At 45.1% G+C, this 22,247-nt stretch overlaps 1 protein-coding gene across 1 annotated transcript; it reads left to right on the top strand.

Annotated features, from left to right (window-relative positions):
• Positions 1 to 1,301: 1,301 nt before the first annotated feature.
• On the top strand, positions 1,302 to 21,977 carry cspg4ba (chondroitin sulfate proteoglycan 4ba). Its single transcript, XM_080003501.1, has 8 exons — positions 1,302 to 4,784; positions 5,326 to 5,799; positions 6,177 to 6,353; positions 11,367 to 11,565; positions 13,852 to 13,983; positions 16,873 to 17,045; positions 17,625 to 17,808; positions 17,916 to 21,977. Exons 1-8 carry the CDS (start codon positions 1,362 to 1,364, stop codon positions 19,976 to 19,978), a joined length of 6,825 nt encoding a protein of 2,274 aa, XP_079859627.1. The 5' UTR covers positions 1,302 to 1,361; the 3' UTR covers positions 19,979 to 21,977.
• The last annotated feature ends 270 nt before the right edge of the window (positions 21,978 to 22,247 follow it).

Below are 22,247 nucleotides of genomic sequence, written 5' to 3' on the forward strand. Positions count from 1 at the left end.
CTCATTTTATATTTAGTTAATGCAGAAAACGATTAAATAAAAACATTTTTGAAAAATAAGAAACACACAGTCTCCAATAAGGATGAATAAGGATGCAGTGCTTGTACTCGGCCCAAAAAATGTGAGTGGGTCCATCCCAAATAAATGTAGTTTAATTTTTGAACATTTAAAAAAATATATATAGCCCTGTAATCTAGTTGTTGTCTAGTTAGTTCAAAAGTTAGTTTAAAAAGAAATGTTGTTCCTGTTAAATGATCAATGTTGTGTGATATAAGGTTTTTTAAGGTTATAAGGTTTTCCTTTGCTGGAATTCTACACATTTGTGCCGTTGTGAACGCTTCCAGTTAGATTCATAACCAATACTGCCCTACACACCACAAATGGATATATGATGAAAACCAATGTTATGTACATATCCACTCAGAGGAAACTCCTGATATATGCTGTTTATCATTTGTTTTGCGCTGGGCATTTTGCTGCAGGATTTCTTGTGACTAGGCTTCTCCTGTTTCAGTTAGATGTTTGCTGGTGGGAGAAAATCACACTGACAACTGTGTTGTGTTGTTTTGCTTCAGCGAACATGAGGGATAAACTACTCGGGCCCGTCAATTAACCTGGTACAGGTCACAGATAAAAGTTTTTTTTAATTTTGTATCAGACAAGTTATCTTTAGGCTTAGAGTCTACTTCCAGGTGAGTCAGAGAGGAGTGTCGCTGCCTTGAAAATCTTTGCATTAATATCCGGCAAGTCTCGCCAAGTGTGTTATCTAAATGAAGCATGAGTCTGATGGCATGATGCTCCAAGCATATAAGGAGATAATAGCTCTCTTTTGCTTTAAGAACGGGTGATGGGTGGGAAGGGTGACATCATAGGATATAACTGTCCTATAAACTCTGATACTTGATGAAAGGTCATAGGCTCACATTTCAGTAGAATACAACAGAATGCATCCATTGTAAAGAAAAAATAATTCTTTATTTACCAGGAATCATGATTTTATTTTTCTAAAAATGTATTATATTAAGTAAAATATCAATTCAATTAGATATACTATTTATATCTTTGTCGGGTTGAAGACATTTGTTTTACTTTATTTCCTGTTGTCTTGTTATTTGTGCGATGTGTTCTGTTATTTGTTGTGAATGAGAAATGTGTTTCTGCTTTAACCACACTTATTTGACATGTTTATTATCGGTCGTGTCTGTTGTCAGGTGAAGCTTGACCTTGGTTCAGGGGAGGAACTGCTTAACTCGGAGAGAGGCACCCAGCTCAACGACCTGGCCTGGCACTCTGTGGAGGTTCGTCAGGAGCAGAACAACGTCACTCTGACGGTGGACAGAAACTCCCACACCAGCTTAAAGATGCCGGGACCTCATCGCGACCTCGACGTGTCGGACGGCCTCTTCGTCGGCGGCTCGGGAGGTCTAGACAAACCCTACCTGCCCAGCGACCTGAGCGGCTTCCGTGGCTGCATAGAAGAGGTGGTCTTCAATGAGCACGACATGCTGACATCGCTGAGGCCTTACGCCGGATTAAAGAGCGTCCATGAGGTGTCCCTCGGCTGCAGTCCCCAGTTCTTTGCCACTGAGGAGGACACCGTCAGCTTCTTCAGTTCCAGGGCTTACATTTCGTTTCCTCCTTGGGACATGCAACAGGAAGGAGTTTTCGAGTGTGTCGTGCACACGTCGGCCAAAGAAGGCATCGTCCTGTACAATTCTGCCAGAGGAGGAGATTTTGTGGCTGTGGAAATTCAGGAAGGTTTGCCAGTGGCCGTCGTGGGGAAAGGCGGAACCAAAACGGAGCTTCGCGCTCTCACGTTGGTTAATGATAGAAAATGGCATTCTGTCAAATTCTACTTCAACTCTAAATACCTGCAGCTCACTGTGGATGAAGAGACAGTGAAAACTAATATTGGCCCTCACTTAAAGGGACTCCAGCTTAAAGGCTCACTTTTTGTCGGCGGTATTGACGACAGCACAAGATCCGAGGTCCGAAAGGTTGGCCTCCTCTCTGTGTCTGGAAAGCGTGTGCGAGGAGGCTCTTTGAAGGGATGTCTAAAGGACATCAAAGTCAACGGCGTCAAGAGTGGTCTTTCCGTCGCAAAAGTCACCAAAGATATCTCCGTCGGCTGCGAGCCAGAGAAAAAACCGGAGCCGGCCACCGTCGCGAGCCCGACCACAGTTCCGGCCGTCCGATCAGGTCTGGTAACGCCAACGCCGGCACTTCACATGTCTACACTCGCCAGGGGCTTGGACAAAAGGTATGGCTATAACTTTGTGCAGCTGAAAAGCCTAGCGGTCCCAGAGGGGGGCAGAGCCTCTCTTGAGTCTAAACACATCAAGGTTAACTTGGACTACAAGAAGCTCGGCGTCCGTCAGTCCCAGATCATGTTCAAAATTGAAGAACAACCTACACATGGTCAGATCAGGCTCGACGTTGACCAGGACCAAGAGGAGAACACGTTCAGCATGTTGGACCTCTGGCACGAGCGGGTCATGTACATCCACGGAGGCTCAGAAGAACCGGATGACTTCTTCATGTTTTCAATCTATTCAAGCAGTAGGAAGCAAGTCCCTGATTATTTGAAAGGGGGTAAATTGTATATTTACAATATTACTGTAACCCCCACCAACGATGCCCCTGAACTCAGCCTCCCGGAAGGGAATCTCTTTATTCTGTTGGAAAACTCAAGGAAACATCTAACGGCGGAGATTCTAAGGGCCGCGGATGTTGATAGCAACTACACCGACCTCGTCTTCTCCGTGTTGGGAAACCTGAATGCAGACGCTGGATATTTGGAGGTAGAGAACAACCCTGGCACGGCAGTGACAACGTTCTCCTATTTGGATTTGTCGGAACTCAGGGTGTACTATGTTCACACAGGGGTGAGAAACTCAAGGATAGTGCTGAGGGTTAGCGATGGGGAAAAGGTCAGCAACACCGTCGTCCTCCGGATCATGGCCGTAGCTCTGGATTACAAGATCGCCAACAACACGGGCCTCGTAATTACACAGGGAGAATATGCGGTGATCGGGTCAAAGCAATTGGCCGTGCAAACGAATACTGTGAAGCAGGCGGTCGACATCCGTTACGACACCGTTGAACCGCCGCAGTATGGAGAACTTCAGAGGCTTCACTCAAGCGGCGAATGGAGGCCAACTGATTCATTTTCCCAAAGGCTTCTCGAAAAAGAGCGCCTCAGGTATGTCAGCACGTTCCAAGATATCCAGGCCCCGAATACCACTGATTACTTCAAGTGCAAGGTCACCATTGCTTCTAGGGCAACCACCGAGCTGCTTTTCCCCATAACAGTGGCATGGGTGAGGTATAACCTGGTGAGAAATGTAGCAGCAAACATGGATAAAGTTCGAAAAGTGACATTGGATTCCGAGTATCTGTATGCGACAGCCGAGGGCGTGGCCCTGTCGGAGGACGACCTTTACTTTAGAGTTCTCACCGCGCCAAAGAAGGGAAGACTCCTGCTGGATACCGCGGTCTTGAGAAAGAACGCAACCTTTAGCCAAAGGAACGTCACAGATCTGAAAGTTCATTACGAACTAGTCGACAGGCCTCACAAAGATACAAACGACAGCTTCAAATTTCAAGTGTTTTCCAAACATTCTCAGTCGCAAAGCCATCAGTTTCACATCTCGATCAAAGCCGACGTCAACAGCGTGTTCGTTCGGAACGACGGGCTTACGCTTTCTGAGGGGGAAAGTAGACTGATCACGAAGGACGAATTGTTCGCAGAGACGCTGAGCACGAGGGATATGCACTACACAGTCGTAAGCAGCCCCAAATACGGAAAGCTGTCTCGCATCAGTCAGTCAAACTCCAACGCCAGCTACGACAACATCATCACTTTTACAAATCACGACATTTTAGAGGAACGCATCATGTACGTCCACGACGACAGCGAAACCGACCGGGACGAGTTATCGTTCATCGCGTCCACGAGTCCGGGGTTCAGGTCCTCCATCGCAGAGGATGAAGTTGGGTCCAAACGGGCAACGTTCAACATCACCATCAAATTAGTCAACGACCAAAAGCCCGTCCGTGTCATCGACGAGGTCTTTAACGTGGTGAGGAACGGGCAGCGGCTGCTCACGACGGAAGACCTGCGTTACCACGACGCCGACTCCGATTTCGATGACAGCCGGTTGGTTTATACCCGCCGCGGGATCCCAGTGGGGGACCTGGTGCAGGCGAACGACACCTCTCGTCGGCTGTTTCAGTTTCGCCAGAAAGACCTGGACGAGAAGCGGGTGCTGTTCGTTCACAAAGGCGTCGACACTGGGAGGTTCGTGCTCTTCGTGTCGGACGGGAAGCATTTCGTCTCGAGCCTGTTGGACATCAGCGCCCACGACCCTTTCTTGAAAGTGGGCAACAACACCGGCTTATTGGTTCAAAAGGGCCATTCGGTGAGGCTGTCAACTAGTAATTTTAGTATTGTCTCCAACCTGGACATCAGGGACGACAGTGAGGTCGTCTTCAGCCTGCACCAGGCGCCCAAGCACGGGGAGATTTATCGCACGGACGCAAAAGTGGAGTCGTTCACGCGGTTCGATTTAAAGAATGACCTCATCTCCTATCGCCACGACGACAGCAAACATCTGGCGGACTCTTTTAACCTGACCGTTCAATCCCAGGGCCTTAATCTTGCGGCGAGGGTGAACGTCAAGGTTTACCTGGAAAGCCACCAGAGGCCTCCCATCGTGCAGCACAACAACACTTTGCTGGTGGAAGAGGGGCAGCCGGTGAAGATTGACGAAACGAAACTCGAGGTGAGAATTTCATATGGGGTTAAATGGGTTTTACTTGTCAATGTTTCATAATATTCTAGTTAATTGCTACAGGGTAAAAAAAGTATACTTTTTGCTTTTTCACACAATGCCGTATTGAACCTCAGGAAATATTATTCACATGCACTTTACTGCGCATTTCTGTATATACAAATAGCCTATCCCATACACGTACAGTAGCTCTATCCACTTTTATTTTGTACCCCCACTTTGTATTATCTTTTGGAGTCTTATTTTTATTTTATTTTATATTATTCTATTCACTAACTGCATTATGTTTTAGAAATCAGTTAGTTTCAGTTAGTTGCTAGGTAGGAATTAGGTTAGCTATTATGTTCGGTTTAGTAACTATTGTGCATAATCTCCGGGTACGTCGCAAAGACATTTCACTGCACATACAGTATGTATGAACGTATGTATATGTATGTGACAAATAAACCTCTTGAATCTGAATGAAATGTGATATTAAGTGAGGTCATACATTTCGAATCAAACCAATGCTGACGCTTTTCAAATGCTGCAGGTCACTCACGAAGACAACCTGCCAGCTGAGATCGTATTCACAGTCAAGGTCGCCCCGTCGCACGGCTTTCTCCGCCGCTTCGTGGAGGCTGAGGAGCGCTACGTGGGAACCGGGCGCTCCCCCATCCAGACGTTCTCCCAGGAGGACGTCGACGCCGGAAACGTCCAGTACGTGCAAGTGGCCCCGAACAAAGTGAACGACACTTTCATCATGGACGTCACCAACGGGGTCACCGAGGTCAGCGGAGTTAGGATGTCCGTCGCCATCATCCCACGCCTCATCCCGCTGCTCGTTTCCAATTTCACGCTGAACGAGGGCGCATCCAAGGCATTGACGCAGGACGTTCTGAAGGTCACAAACCGGCACTTCTCTGGAATAAACTTCCTGTATAGTGTGACCGAACCTCCACAACACGGTCGCGTTGAGCACTCTCGCTATCCGGGTGTGCCTGTAACATCTTTCACCAGGAGGCAGGTAAGACATTTTGAGATCCAATTCTTAAAGGGTGTTTCAAAATAATAATAACATTGGCAAATAAAAATTGAGGAGGATTAGATTTATTTAGCTTTCTTAGGACTTCTATGCTTGTTTTTCTTTATTTGTCCAAATTTGAAATGAAGCTTGAAAATCGAATTCTAGCCTTTTTGGTCTATTCTTTAAATTAAAATTAAAATTGGAAAAAGGTAGTGTGTGTGTGTGTGTGTGTGTGTGTGTGTGTGTGTGTGTGTGTGTGTGTGTGTGTGTGTGTGTGTGTGTGTGTGTGTGTGTGTGTGTGTGTGTGTGTGTGTGTGTGTGTGTATGTATATATAAATAAAGAAATTACACACCTCTCTATCATGTCACAATCACAGGTGGAACACGAATTCATTTACTACGTCCACGACAGCAGCGAGACCCTGGACGACAACTTCACCGTGGTTGCCAACGACACGGGCCTCAGGAAGCAGAGCGAGGCGCGCACGGTGTTCATCCAGGTCACGGCCGTCAACGACGAGGCTCCGGTCATCACCTCCAACCGGGTCCTCAGGGTGAGTCTGCCGAAATTTAAATCTTTTAAATTATTTTTATCAGAACTTCTGGCACCATGGCTCGACATCAGAGGAGTTTCATCTGGGCAGTGCTTCAAGTGGCTATGGCTGGCTGGCTGGCTGGCTGTCTGGCTGGCTGGCTGGCTGTCTGGCTGGCTGGCTGGCGTAAAGAATGTTAGCTATGCAGAGGGGCAACGGGGGGGGGGGGAGAGAGAGAGAGAGAGAGAGAGAGAGAGAGAGAGATATTTATATTCCTCTGGCTTACACAATCTTGTAGTTATAACAAAATGAGATAGGAGTCTGCATGTATGAAATTGAACTATTATTCTCTGGTAAGTGGATATGTAATTCTAGTGTATACTTAACGTTTAAAATGTATTTGTTTGGTAAAAATTGAGAAAATGTTCAAAAAATCATTTTTCGTTTACATTTATTTGGACCGCCTACCCAAAACTATTAGAATAGGCATCACATGGACAAGTTACTTATACTGCAAATCATCGACGCAACCTTCCATTCCCATGTTTCCTGGTGCGTGGCGCATGCTGCTCAGGGCTGGAAATAGCACACACAGTTGTAACTGATTGGCCTGCATGATTCATGTCATGTTTCCACTTCACATCTGAACTCTGTACTTGCTTTTCACAATTGTTGAACCTCATAGCAAAGCAAGATTTGTCACCCTAACCGATTTCGCGACAGTGTTTGTTCTTTGCAAACACTGCGACGAAACTCCTCAGTGTGAGAAATAACTGCTATTTGCTAATAACAGCCACAACATTAAAACCACTGACAGGTGAATTTAATAACATTGCTCCTCTGGTTCCAATGGCACCTGTCAAGGGGTGGGATATATTAGGCAGCAAGTGAACAATCAGTTCTTGAAGTTGATGTGTTGGAAGCAGGAAAAATGGTCAAGCGTAAGGATCTAAGCCACTTTGACAAGGACCACATTGTGATGGCTAGACGACTGGGTCACAGCATCTCCAAAACAGCAGGTCTTGTGGGGTGTTCCCTGTGTGCAGTGGTTAGTACCTACCAAAAGTGGTCCAAGCAAGGACAACCAGTGAACCGGCGACAGAGTCACAGGCGCCCAAGGCTCATAGATGCACGTTTGGAGCAAAGTCTAGACCGTCTGGTCCCATCCCACAGAAGAACTACTGTAGCACAAATTGGTGATAGAGTTAATGCCGCTATGATAGAAAGGTGTCACAACACACAGTGCATCACAGCTTGATGAGTATTGGACTGTGTAGCCACAGACCGGTCAGAGTGTCCATGCTGACCCCTGTCCACCACTGAAAGCACCTACAATGGGCACGTGAGCATCAGAACTGGACCGCGGAGCAATGGAAGAAGGTGGCCTGGTCTGATGAATCATGTGGATTGGTGGGGTTAGGGTCCAATCCGATGGAGCATGTGTGGGATGTGCCGGAACAACAAGCCCGATCCATGGGGGCCCCACCTCACCACTTCCAGGACTTAAAGGATCTGCTGCTAACGTCTTGGTGCCAGATACCACAGGACACCTTCAGAGGTCTTGTGGAGTCCATGTCTCCACGGGTCAGAGCTGTTGGCGGCATGAGGGGGAGCTACACAGTATTAGTGGTTATTAGTGGTGGTTTTAATGTTGGGGCTGATCGCTGATTCAGGGGCTGTCTTTCCAGTGTAAGCTTCAGCTATCCTCTGTATGTGTAACGACTTGTACGATGTTGGACCAAGTAGCCAGAGGTGGGATATGACCAGCTGTTTGCATGAGTTGAAATATAGGTGTCTGTGCCCAGGGCAGTATTTTGAACCAAATTCCTCTCAAATCAGAGTAGTTGGAAAGGGAAACCTTTACATTTACCGGAATGTAAATTAAATCCAGGATTCGTCATTTTTGATCAATGTGTAAATATTTTTATACCTTTTGTTTTTGTACAATAACAAGGTATATAGCAATTTGTGTTACATATTCATAGTAATTCTTTGAAAAAAAAAAATACTTTTCTGTAATTCTACTGTCATTTACAACTTAAAATTAAGTTAAGTAATGGTTTCTTATAAAGTTACTTATACCAGTGGGGGAAATAATTATTTGATCCCTAATTTTTGGTACGTTTATTATAACAGTGAGAGACAGAATATCAAAAAGAAAATCCAGAAAATCACATTAAATAAAAGATATAAATGATTTTGCATTTCATTGAGTGAAATAAGTATTTGATCCCCTATCAAAACATGACTTAGTACTTGTGGAGAAACCCTTGTTGGCAAGTACAGAGGTCAGATGTTTCTTGTAGTTGATGACCAGGTTTGCACATATCTCAGCAGCTCCCGCCACAGATTTTCTATAGGATAAAGGTCCGGAGACTGGCCAGGCCACTCCATGACCTTAATGTGCTTCTTCTTGAGCCACTCCTTTGTTGCCTTGGCTGTATGTTTTGGGTCATTGTCGTGCTGGAAGACCCATCCACGACCCATTTTTAGTGTCCTGGCTGAGAGAAGGAGGTTGTAGGATTTCACCAGGATTTCACGGTTCATCGCCACATTCATCTTTTTCTCGATGCGGTGAAGTCGACCTGTCCCCTTAGCAGAGAAACACCCCCAAAGCATAATGCTTCCACCTCCATGCTTGACGGTGGGGATGGTGTTCTTGGGGTCGTAGTCAGAATTCCTCTACCTCCAAACACGGTGAGTCGCATTGATACCAAAGAGCTCGATTTTGGTCTCATCTGACCACATCACCTTCTCCCAAGCATTCTCTGAATCATTCAGGTGTTCATTGGCAAACTTCAGACGGGCCTGTACATGTCCCTTCTTGAGCGGGGGGACCTTATGGGCGCTGCAGGATTTTAATCCATTACGGCGTTGTGTGTTACCAATGGTTTTCTTGGTGACTGTGGTCCCAGTTGCCTTGAGATCATTGAGAGCTTCCCCTGCGTAGTTCTGGGCTGATCCCTCACCTTTCTCATGATCATTGATACCAAACGAGGTGAGGTCTTGCGTGGAGCCCCAGACCCAGGGAGATTGACGGTCATTTTGTGTTTCTTCCATTTTCGAATAATCACGCCAACGGTTGTCTCCTTCTCACCCAGCTTCTTGCCAAAGGTCTTGTAGCCCATTCCGGCCTTGTGCAGGTCTACAATCTTGTCCCTGATGTCCTTAGACAGCTCTTTGGTCTTGCCCATGATGGAGAGGCTGGAGTCTGATTGATTGATTCTGTGGACAGGTGTCTTTTATATAGGTAACAAGTTGAGATTAGGAGTACTTTCTTAAAGGGAGAGGACTAATCTGTGGGAGCCAGAATTCTTTATGGTTCGTAGGGGATCAAATACTTATTTCACTCATTGAAATGCAAAATAATTTATATATTTTATTTAATGTGATTTTCTGGATTTTCTTTTTGATATTCTGTCTCTCACTGTTATAATAAACCTACCAAAAATTACCACTAAAATTATAAACCGTTCATTTCTTCGTCAGTGGGCAAACTTACAAAATCACTGAGGGATCAAATAATTATTTCCCCCAACTGTACTTGCCTTCTTAAAACACTTGTTAAGCACTTTGAGTTGCATGTCATACATGAAAGGTGGCATACAAATAAAGGTTGTTGTTGTTACTATTTTTATTATTATTATTATTATTATTATTATTATTATTATTATTATTATAGCTCACCATCTATCAATCTGTGTTATGTTAGTATCAGTTGTTAAGGAAGTCCTTCCTCTGTCCACAGGGTGGCACTGTGCCTCTGTGCAAGATGAACTACCAGTAGACTTTGACTTTTAAATTCCTTTATTTGCAGTAAGTCATGTCACAGCAGCAGCAACTTTATCACCAAGGAACCAAAAAAACAGTAGATCAGAAGGGTGGGCCTAGGATCCACATTTTTACTCCGTGACGACTCAATATAATTTTCGATTTGGACTATTTTATTTCTTAAAATGGATGAATGCTTTTGTGCGCTGTAAAAAAAATAAAAATAAAATAAATTGCATCAAAATCGCATGGGATAAAACCACAATGCACAAATCTAGTAGAAAAGATGTAAAGTATCGCTCAGTGAAACACAAACAGCACAAACGCTCCAGTGGAAGGAGTGGAAAAGGGAGGATTTTCTCTCGTTCTTGCATTTCACCTTCAGAACCTTATCTGAGCTTCAGCCGGAATGTGGGGAGTTCTGAGGATGGAATCAGAGGGAGCGCCGCTGGAAATTGATCTCATGTGTCCTTGCTTTGAAAGCGGTGACTCACTGGTTGGGGGGCAGGGGTGGGGTCTTGTCTTATCCCACAGTGACATCCTGTGAAGTCGCTAATTATTGATGCGGTAGTCATTTCCCGCTATGTAGACACACACACACACACACACACACACATACACACACCCATGTGCATGCTGGAACACACACATTGGGGGGTCTTACACATGCATATAAACAGAGACACACACACACACACACACACACACACACAGGTATATAAAGTGTCCGGTGTTGTGTGGATCGTAAATACATGTTAAGGCTTTTTAGGTGTTAATGGAAGAGTAGTTTTCCAGTAAGGACACAGAGCGCTGTATCTGGCAACCTGCAGCTCAGTACACTTAATATTGTATAATAAGGAGAGTCAATGCTTGCATATGTTCCAGGGATTCCCCTCTTTATTCCGTAATTTGCTAACATTCAAAAAATACTAAAAGTTGTTTATTTGTTTCAGAAGGGAACTCATCTTTTAAGTGCAGTTAAGTTAGTTAGTCTGATATGAGGGCTCGGAGGTTCTGAACATGGAAATGAGGAGCAACTGATTCAGACCTTAAAGTGGTAATCCGTGAGATTGTTCCATAAAAGAAAATATCCCATATTTCTGAAGAAACAGCCATTCAATGTTTTGGCGTTATGCATGTGCTCTACTATACCAACAGCTGATTATCTCGGAGGTTTATCTGCGAGATCCGATCGTACCCGTCGCTTCTCACGTCCCAGCTATGATCCAGACTTTTAAGAATGGTCTGGAAACTTGTCTCCAGGTGTGGGTGGCCTCCGTCACCCAGATCGGGCCGGAGGACCTGAGGGCCCAGGACCTGGATTCCTCCCCCCAGGAGCTCTGCTTCATGGTGACGCCGCCCAGCAACGGCCACCTGGCCCTGAAGAGCGCCCCCATGAGGCCAGTGCTGAACTTCACCCAGGCGCTGGTCGACCAGGGCCAGCTGCTGTTCGTTCACAGCGGTAAGTCCTCCTCCCCTCTGCCCGTCCAGAATAAGCACGTCGTTACGGGAGGAGATGACGTGGTGACGGTTGGAATGGAAAATTTAAAAAAGTAAACAGCTTGCAAAGGAAAGTCGGTCAGTTAAATATCTGTCAATACGGGAAATATATTTAAATGTTTTTTTTATTAAGTTTTAGCCCGTTTACTCGTCAGCGCACACATTTTACATGAACCTGTACCATTTCCCTGCTAATAGCAGTATTTATTTTTATTTTTTTATATTGTCTCTGTTGGAAATTTCATGTTATGGTGAGATACCTACCTTTAAACGTCATTTTAATCTGACAACAACAAATCACATTTTTGTGATATTGTTGTCAGATTAAAATGACAACAACAATGGTGCTTAATGTTTCTGTATTTTGTATTTGTTAATTCCATGCTAAAGCCTTTTTCAAATGCAATTAGAGAATAGAGACAATATTTTAAACAATCAAAGTAATGTATGTGTGTACTGAAAAGTAAATGGGCCAAAACTCATTACAACACCGGTATTGTCCTTTTTATGATTATACAGTGCAAGTCTACAGTGTTTTTTTTTTACTTTTGTATATCTTGTAATCAGATGTAGAAAATCCGGGTTCAGAAAGTAAAATGCCACTCCCAAGATTTTGAGTCAGATATGTTGATTTGCCAACGAGCAATAACCCTGAGCTCCAACCAGTGAGTGAAAGCAGCTCATCAGTGCAGGGCTGGAGCAAAAACACGGCAGGACTTTTACTATCTGAACCTTGGGTTATCCACCTCTAGCGGAGGTGAAGATATATATATATATATATATATATATATACACAGTTATACATTTGTGATTGGGTTTTTTTTGTGTGTTGCATTTCCACTACCATAATTTGTTGCTGTAGTTGTTATTTCTCAGGTGCATGGGAAGAGGGGATTTGGGGAAAAAGGAATTTTGTCCTGCAGCAACATGCCTAGTTCATGAAAAGGGGGGATGATTTGGTCTGTGAACAATGGACAATGGAGACACTTCTTCACAAGTTCAACTGAATTTAATGCACCGCTAAAAAATATGTGAGCGGATTCAGATATTTGCAAGTTATTGTCAGTTTTTTTTTTTTTTTTTGTTGTTTTTTTTAACAATGTTCAAATGTTAATCTGTGCTTATCACATTACCTCGACATGTAGCACCAGAAAATGTTCCATGCTCGTCACTCACGAGCGGGAAGCAGCCTACTTTCATGAAGGAGGTCTCACTCTCTCTCTCCTTCCTGCTCTCTCTCCCCTTTCTTTGTCTCTGAGCTCTTATCTCACCCCGTCCCACTCACCGTCTCTCTCTCTCTCCACCTTTCGCTCTCGCTCTTACTCTCTCTCTGCCTCTGTCTCTCTCCCCGTCCCTCTCTCTCCCCCTCTTTACCTCTCTCTCTCACTCTCTCCCCTTTCCTCTCTCTCGCTCTCTCTCTCTTCATCTCACCCTTGCCTTCCTTCCCCCCCCCCTCTCTCTCTCTCTCTCTCTCTCTCTCTCCCTCTCCATCTCTCCCTCTCTCTCCTTCACTCTTACTCTCTCTCTGACTCTCTCTCTCTCTCTCTCTCTCTCTCTCTCTCTCTCTCTCTCCTCTCTCTCTCCTCCTGTCGCTCTCTCTCTCTCTCTCTTCAAGCACTTCAACTTCAAGAGGTTTATTCGTCACATGCATATACATACTTTCATACATATATGCAGTGAAATGTCAATGCAACGCACCCGGTGATTACACACAATATGTTCTAGACTGAACACAGTAGCTACCTAAGAATTTCTACTTGACTAACTAACTAAGTGAGTCGAATGCTATAGAATAGGTGGGGGTACAAAATAGATAAAGATAATAGGCTTATGTATATGGGGTAGGCTATTTATGTATATACAGATATGTGCATTAAAGTGGCATGTGAATAAAGTGAGGTCTCTATCTCCACATCCTTCTCTCTGTCTCTCTGACTCTCTCTGTTCTCTTGCTTTTGGAACTTTGATCAATTTCGTTAATGAATCAAGGTCTGAGCCTCTACTACTGTTGTAAACACTAGCTAAATTACCAATAAATTAGTGTCAAATAGTCAATGCAGCGTTACGCTTCAGCGCTCATACTGTGCTGCTTTGAGCCGCTCCTCCTTTTGCAGATGCAGTTATTGATGATAACGCAAGAAGAATTTAGAGGAGGCAACACTGTGGTTCCAGTGTGAACCGGTTAGCCTGGTGTCTGTCAGGGGAAATAAGAAAAAAAAAAAAAACTTTTAATTTACTTTGCAACCAGGTGCCATGTCCGGAGGCTTCAATTTCCAAGTCAACGACGGCGTGAACTTCACCCCCAGGCAGATCTTCAGCATCACCGCCAGCGCTTTGCTCCTGAGCCTGGAGAAAAACCGCCCCCTCAATGTTTTTCCAGGTAAATAACACCTCAGCAAAAATCAAGAGATTAAAAAATATATATATTGAATGGACACAACAATAATATGGACACTTAATAAGAGATCCAAAGGAAACAAAATGATTTATCTCTCTTTAACCCTTTCTATACCACGTTCTCCTTTTGCCTGTCCAATTCAACACCGCATATCCATTCCATTTTGAGTCATTCTTTTTCTTAAAGACGTGATTGCAGCGTTAAACAAAATATTTTCCCTCTTAAGACGGGTGAGTTTGGAACAAGTTTTGATTTCAGTTGAAAATGTAGGCCAAAAAATAGCCAAAAAGGAAATAAACCTAAAACTGCGTGTCTGTTGGGGTTTACAGAGTGGATTGCCAGGCGTATAGCACCCGCCAGCTGTTCTTCACCTGAGGAACAACATGTCTCTCTCTCTCTCTCTCTCTCTCTCTCTCATCTCGGCGGCTTTATTTCACCACTTTCAGCCCAGATCCAGGCGTGCTGAGGGATCTTCCCACTCATTTTGTACGGTTAAATAATTCAATACCTTCCACTGGAACACTGACTACTGAGTCATTACTTTTCCCCAAATACCAGACTTGGGCTTCCACAGCAGTGGGCATTCTTTTAGTTAGTCATGCCTTCATTTCAGACTTGAGGGTTAGAAATAGCCTGACCTAGTCCTGGCTGTTGTTTACAATCATACGTTGTCAGTTTATGCGCAAGACGAGTGGTGTGGTTTGTGAATGGACTGAAGTGGTAGAAATATTGACGTAGCAAATTGGACGAGTGGGTTCTTCAAACGCTCTCCACTGTCTCCGCTCTTTATTTGCCCTTTGTGCCACCGTGCCAGGCAGGGCAGCGAGTGGGGGGGTGGGGGCTGCTCACAATGAAAGGTTTTGATTTTTCGGAGAAGGGTGACGTGTCGTGCAGCGATACATTTCTCTGAACGTCTTTCTGATGGCTTTTAAATGCTAAAAAATATAGTTATTTATTTAGTTATATAGTTTGCGGTATTCAACCACTATTTGCTCACATGTGGGACTTTATATATACACACAGGACAGAGGACCTGGATAGAAACCTGGATAGGAAAGGTCATTATTGCAGGGTGATTTAAAAAAGAAAAAGTTTTAAAATGAAAGAAGTGAATTGTTACTTCTAATAAAAATGCAAAATACATACACATGTATTAATTCAGGAAAGTGGCATGAGGAAGCTGCCAGTTACCTACTTTGAAGGGAAAAAAATATACAAATAATAAGCTACTTTATAGTAACTTGGGAAATTAAAAACTGGTATTAAACTGGCATTAAAGCGGTGTGGGGGTGGCAGCCACACATGTCTAGGTCATCAGAGCAACCGATGAGCATGGGTTAAACCCCCCTTAAATATAATATGTCTTAAACCTTATACCTTAGTGCAGGGGTTCCCAACCACCGGGCCGCGGAACACATGTACCATATATCGCAAGGTCTGTAGGACGCAAAATCTTGCCACGTGAAGTACCGTGGTGGGAAACAAGCCCAGGGCCCCCACTGACTGAGCAGTGTTTGTATTGTCTGTATCTATCTGAGCCAAACACGTGCTGTTTGTACCTGTGCGGTTAATTGGCGTGTTAGGTCGGCGACAACACTCTCACGGAGGAAAAAAAAGGGACAATAAAGGTTGGCAAGGTTCCCTGCCAGAGTCTTGATCTCCGTCCTAAACTTTGATTGAAATATTTTCCTGTGGTAAAAACGCACAGAAAATAATTGGTTCCTCTCTCAACCTACTGAGGGGAGCGCTCATCCTGTACATCCCTCATGTCGTATTAAAGGAGACAATGCAGTAAAAATGGAGATTTAGTCCTGCACGCGCATGCACACGTGCACGGCTGCGGACCATAAATACCGAATTTAATGCGGGAACTTATGACAGAACGACCATCCAACACTTTTATTCTCACTGTTAATGAAACATGGAAAAGAACAACCCCGCTGCCTCCCCCTTCCATTAGGAGGAAATAATTCTCTCTCTCTCATTCCTTTTCTCTCTCTCTCTCTCTCTCTCTCTCTCTCTCTCTCTCTCTCTCTCTCTCTCTCTCTCTCTCTCTCTCTCTCTCTCTCTCTCTCTCTCTCTCTCTCTCTCTCTCTCTCTCTCTCTCTCTCTCTCTCTCTCTCTCTCTCTCTCTCTCTCTCTCTCTCTCTCTCTCTCTCTCTCTCTCTCTCTCTCTCTCTCTCTCTCTGTGTGTGTATTGTGGTGGAAGTGAGGGGACGGGTGAACTGCTGAACCGTGTACTCTCTCATTTCCACTCGTCCTCCTTTTCCATCATTTGTCAGCAGAGTTTTATCATCTTCAGAGGAGCAGTGGAGTTTCTTGACTTGGACTACCTTTCATTTTAAATGTCGAGCCACTCACAAGTTCATTCCCTTCGTCTTGTTCCAGACGGAAAGTTCAATTTTTTTTTTCCCCCTCGTGCCTGCAAGCAACTGAACCATTTTAATTTCTTTTTTTTTTAATTTTTTTATTTGATATAACACCACTGCACTGTAGTGTGGTGGTGATATAAAAACAGCACATGATGTCTGCTGTGTAACTTAACTTTGACACATCAAAGCGTCTGTGTACTTCAATCCGACTTCAGCATAAATGAGTGGAAGGGCGTGGAACCTCCAACTTGCTTCCTTCAAAGAACCCATGTATAATACTCAACAGTGAGTAAATGCCGTTTATGAGTAGGATTGACCTTTAAAAAACTATCAACACAGTATATTTGTTCATATTGACGTACACTCCTCAGATGATCGTTATGAGCACTTTGAGACGTAGAAAATCCAAAGTATGTTTCCTATCAAAACAAGGCAAATGCTGCAACACAACAAAATGTCGTGTCCGTTTTCATTTATTTTTTTTGTTGTTCACATTCAGGGTCTTCAACACCAATCACAACAGAGGATTTGCAAGCGACGACCAACGACAACAGCAAAACCGCAAACCGGACCATTACTTACAGTGTGATTCGTCGTCCTAAACTGGGGAGGCTGGTCGCAACGCAGTCTGACAATTCCACCCTGGACATTTCCACCTTTACACAAGATATGGTAAGGAAATAAATGGAGGTCCGCGTGAAAATTGCCTTCTTTTTTTTATTTTTATTTTTTTAACACTTTTCCTTTTTTTTTATTTTTTTTTTAATGTTTTATTTAGAATCTGATATCCGATATGAACACGAGGCATTTATAATAAAAAATTAATAAAAAATGTAAAATGTAAAATAGCATTTGGGTCCATCCACCTGAAGCGTGCTGAATCATGCTGGATAGCTATCCATGAATAATGGATGCATTTGATTGAGGAAATAACCGGAGGCTTCTCCGACATAATGGTCCATGTGAATGTCATTAATTATTTCTTGGAAGTTTTGATCAGGTGTGCGCTGTGGTGTTTGCTGCACTGTATTCACTGTATTCCCACCGGCGCCACTTAGAATGTACTTATTCAATCCATAGCATCAGGATGGCCACCGGAATGGCCTCAACCTATGCAGGATATGGGACTGTTTACGTGCAGCGGCTGATAACATCAGAGTAGCTGCGGGGATCGGTGATGTAAACAACGGAGTATTCTTGTGAACGGTCTTGTATTTTTTTTTTTTTTTTTTGGGCGTTTGTGTACCTCAGGTTGACAGGAAGGAGGTCCTCTACGTTCAGGCGCCTGCGGAGTCGGTGGGATGGGCGGCCATGGACTCCATGACCTTCTCCGTGGCGTCGCCGCCCGCCTCTCTGAGCACAGAGACCTTCAAAATAGACATTTCCTACGAAAACACTGGTCCGGAGCGAAAGACGCTCTTGCTGGCAAACACGGGTGTGAATGAACTCATTCCTAACCGTATTCATTGGTTATTAAGGCAAGATGTACTTGATAAAGCTGTGGTTGTTTTTTTGTTTTTTTTGTTATTATTATTTCTTTAGGTGCTGAGGTTACAGAGGGCAAAAGCGTTGTCATCGACACCTCAAAGCTGGACGCCTCCAACCTCATGTCTAAGCTGCCGACCCCTCAGCGCGGCTCCCACGAGGTTTGGTTCCAGGTCAAATCCGTTCCCCGGCACGGCGTCATCGTGGTGGGCGAGAGAAACCTCACCAAGGAGAAACCCAACTTCTCCCAGTTCATAGTCAACAAGTACGGCATCACCTACAAGCACGACGACTCGGAGAGCCTCCGCGACTCCTTCGCCTTCGACGCGTGGCTGAATCCCAAGGGGAAGCCGGCGCAGCGCCCTGCGGAGGACGCCGACGTCGTGGAGGAGTGGTTCAACATCACCGTCATCCCGGTGAACGATCAGCCGCCGGTGCTGAAGACCAAGGCTCCCGGCTTGAGGGTTGTGCAAGGTGACGCGGCGGTCCTCGGGCCCGAGAACCTCCGGGTCGAAGACCTGGACAACCCTCCTGCCGACATCACCTTCTCGGTTATAAGCAAGCCGAACAACGGTTACCTGGCGCTGGAAGGGAGCCTGAACGAATCGACGTCGGCCTTCACCCAAGCTCAGATCGACGGCGGGAGTGTTTACTTCGTCCACGATGGAAGTCCTTCCTCGGGGGTGTTCTATTTCAGCGTGAGCGACGGTCACCACAAACCGATATACAAACTCTTCAACCTGGAGGTGACGGCCATCACCATAACGCTGGTCAACAACACCGGTTTGGAACTCGAGCAGGGCAAGACGTCCGTGTTATTGAGCCACGAGAACCTCGCCGCCGAAACCAACGGGAAGAACACCAGCGTTCACTACCGGGTCACCAGGCCTCCCCGTTTCGGTAAGCTCCTGAGGGACAACCGGGAGGTGAGCCAGTTCGACCAGGAGGACCTCCGGGCCGGGAGGCTCTTCTACCACATGACGTCGCTCTCGTCCGGGGAGGACGGCTTGGATTTCGTTGCCTTCACCTCCGAAGCCAACCTGACCGACCTGCCGCTCAACGTCACAGTCAAACCCCTGGTGCGGGTCGGCGGAGGGTTGAGGGTTGCGAATGGCGTGGCCGCCACACTCGGCACCGGCTCCCTCAATGCCACAGAGCTGGCGGATGTAACAGACAGCCAGCCTCTTTTTCAGGTTGTGTCCCAGCCAAAATACGGGAAAGTGGTTCTATCCAACCATAACAAGTTAGGGAAAGCTTTACCGGCGGAATCATTTACATTTGACGACGTGAGGCAGGGGAAGGTGTCCCTAGAGCTCAACACCAATATGACCGGAATTCAAGAGGTTAATGACTCACTAGTGTTTGTCCTGAAAGCTGAGAATGTCCAGCCGGCCAGAGGGGAACTCCGCTTCACCATTGTACCGTACGATGCTGCACTTTTCCCAACCACCAAGTCAAGTCCAGTGCCGAGCACCACCCTCGTCCCTCACACGTCGAATCAACCCCCCAAAAGGGGAACCGCCGGGCCAGCTCCGTCGGCAGTTTACCTTTCCACCCAGCGGCCGAGCAAGAACCAGCAGAAGTTCAAGGGTCGCAACCGCTGGGGAAACTCCAGCCGGACCAGCTCCTTCGGCACGACGCTGGGCAAGCCGACCCTCAGAGCGGAGGACGTGGCCTACCGGAACACGCCGGTGCGCGTGGAGTCCTACCCGCAGAGAACCTCCAAGCCGCTCTTGGTCGTCCTGCCTCTGCTGGCCCTGCTGCTCCTGGCCGTCCTCTTCGTCGTGATGGCGGTCTTGCTCCGGCGCCACCGGCGGAGGAAGCAGAAGCCCGCGGCGCCCAAGCCGCCGCCTTCGCCCGTCCCTCCGGGCGGCCACCCGTATCAGGGGCAGCCTCAGAGAAGCGCGGCGGTTCCCACGGTGACCGTCACCCCGCTGAGCCCCAGTTGCCCCGGCAGCCCGGTCCTGGACAGGCTGCTGGCGTCGAGCCAGGGCTCGTTTTACCACGGCCTCGATTCGCCCGTGCCCGCGCGCGCCTGGACCAACGTCGACCCACTGGCGTCCCCCCAGCTCGTCCGAAGCGTCAATCCCAGTCTTCGGAAGAATCAGTACTGGGTATGACCTTCCATCGACCAACTCAAAACTGGAACTGTTGGTGAATCCTGCGGTCGGTTTTTGTTGGATTGCACCCTGGTAGTATTCTTAGTGCAGCTGCGGCCTGCGTCATGTTTTACCCGGTTATGTGATTGATTGGGATTTTGTCGTCCTCACTTACGTCAAACCTTATGCTGTTTAGTTATAGTAAATATTATAAAAGTTCTATAACCGGTTATATAGAGAGGTGTATAAACCACTGGCTTATAAAGCGTTATGTTTTACACTGGCTGACTGTGCTCACTGCAGAATTTGAAAACACCGAGGGACACGCGTGACATCACATGACATCATCTAAAGCTAAGCGAAATCGTGTTTGTGCCTATGTTAAGTTACACACACTGACTGATATTCGAATCCCTTGGGTCACGCAAACTGTTGCTAACAAGTGTCAAAACAGATTATAAAACTGTGAAATACTGAAAAGACACTAGAGCAAATCATTATTTTAAAATATAAATTGACTGATTGTGCACATCCTTTTTATATTTTGTGTATGTTACCACTAGCAGCATTTTGTCAACTCAGGTATTTTGTTTATAATCATTTGACTTTTTTTTTTTTAATGTTGAAGTTCTGAAACCTGCGTGCACCGTCATTTATTATGCTTATATTCCTGTTTATTTTCAGCATGGAAGATGATAATAGAATAATCCATAAAAGAAAAATGGTTGTGTTCTTTTTACGCAGCATCAATGCTGCTGTAACTGATGAGTTTGGATTCCAAACTGATGCAACCGTTTCGGAAACCCAACAGTGAACCACATGTTAAATAGTAACATCCCTCCTGTGTGTCCCAGCATTGTCTGTCTGTCTGTCTGTCTGTCTGCCTGCCTGCCTGCCTGCCTGCCTGCCTGTCTGGGTACTGTCAACGCTACTAATATTTTGACTAAACTGTCCCCAATAATAGAAGGACATCTAGGTGCACGTCAACGCAACCACTGACAATCAGGACTTTTTTGGTATCTGGTGTGGTTTCTATTTGCATTTGGGTTTCATGATGAGAACCAGAGTATTTGAGCTGCAGCGTGAGATCTTTGTTCTGACATCCAGGTTCAGAGGAAAGGCAAACAAACACTTCGGTCCTCTGGTTTCCAGCGAAGCAATTTCTCTCTTGATAGGTTTGTCTTAGGTCAAAGCTCCAAGTTTATGAAGATTTCATGTCGTAGGTTGTAGGTAATTTATTCTTGAAAGTGACAAGCCTGTTAATCCTGTGTATTTGGGAGTTTTTTTCCGATAGGTACATACATGCACGGTTGTCCTTTGTTGTTCTCTGTGGATGTTCCTACACTGTAATCATGATTCTACTGTAGATCACTGCTATTACTACTGTGTTCTGACAAGATAAGGGAGATGTACAGTAACACTGTGATTATAACTGTTTGTAACTGAATTTATACACACACACTAAAGAGATCGTCAACCCGATGTATTTCTGTTTTGTTTTTTTAAATTATGTAACCTTGTATGTAACATATTTGTCATATTTATTTAAATCATAGATTTTTAATAAACCATTTGCACGTGTGTGTGTGTGTGTTTAATGTTATTTGACTACTCCATTTCTGTTTTGTTATTTAACCCTGCAGCTTCATCTTGGATCATTTTTTTTTTGTACTGCCACATCCCCTAACAAAGCCAGATGTGTAACTTGGACTTCTTGTCAGTATTCTCTGTAAACCACAGTCGGTTCTTTCTTCACGCCTTTTAGCGTTCCACCCATCTCTACTTTACTCCTTTTGACCAAAGACACCGTTGAGCAAGGGTTAGATTAGGAGCAGATTAATTAGGGTTATCGTTTCCTTGTGGATTATCGTAATTACGATGAGTGTGGTGTTCACATGATTTCCTGAAAAGGACTGGAGCGTTTAGAGGAATTTCATTTGCGTGTACAGTGTTTATTTGTGTGTAGTTCCAGCTCACCGGAGCTCTGCCAAGATGTTTTTCCTGTTAAAGAACAGGTTCACTGTTGTTTTAGAAGTGTGTATTGACTCAATAGTTTATTGTGTCTTGTTTAAATGTTACAGTGTTAGTCACTGAAAAGCTGGGAGCACCCGAAAGAAGAAGAAGAGGAGGAAGAAGAAGAAGAACTGAAAAGCTGATCTAGAAGTATCTATTAGTATTATATACAAAAACAGAAACCAAAAGCTTTCCAGTGTTTTCGGCAGAACAGAATAAAACAATATGAAACAAAAACCAATAAATATAGTAATATGCTTTTTTTCTGTTATTAGGA

This window comes from Zeus faber (assembly GCF_960531495.2).
Source record: "Zeus faber genome assembly, chromosome: 7".
NCBI lineage: Eukaryota > Metazoa > Chordata > Actinopteri > Zeiformes > Zeidae > Zeus > Zeus faber.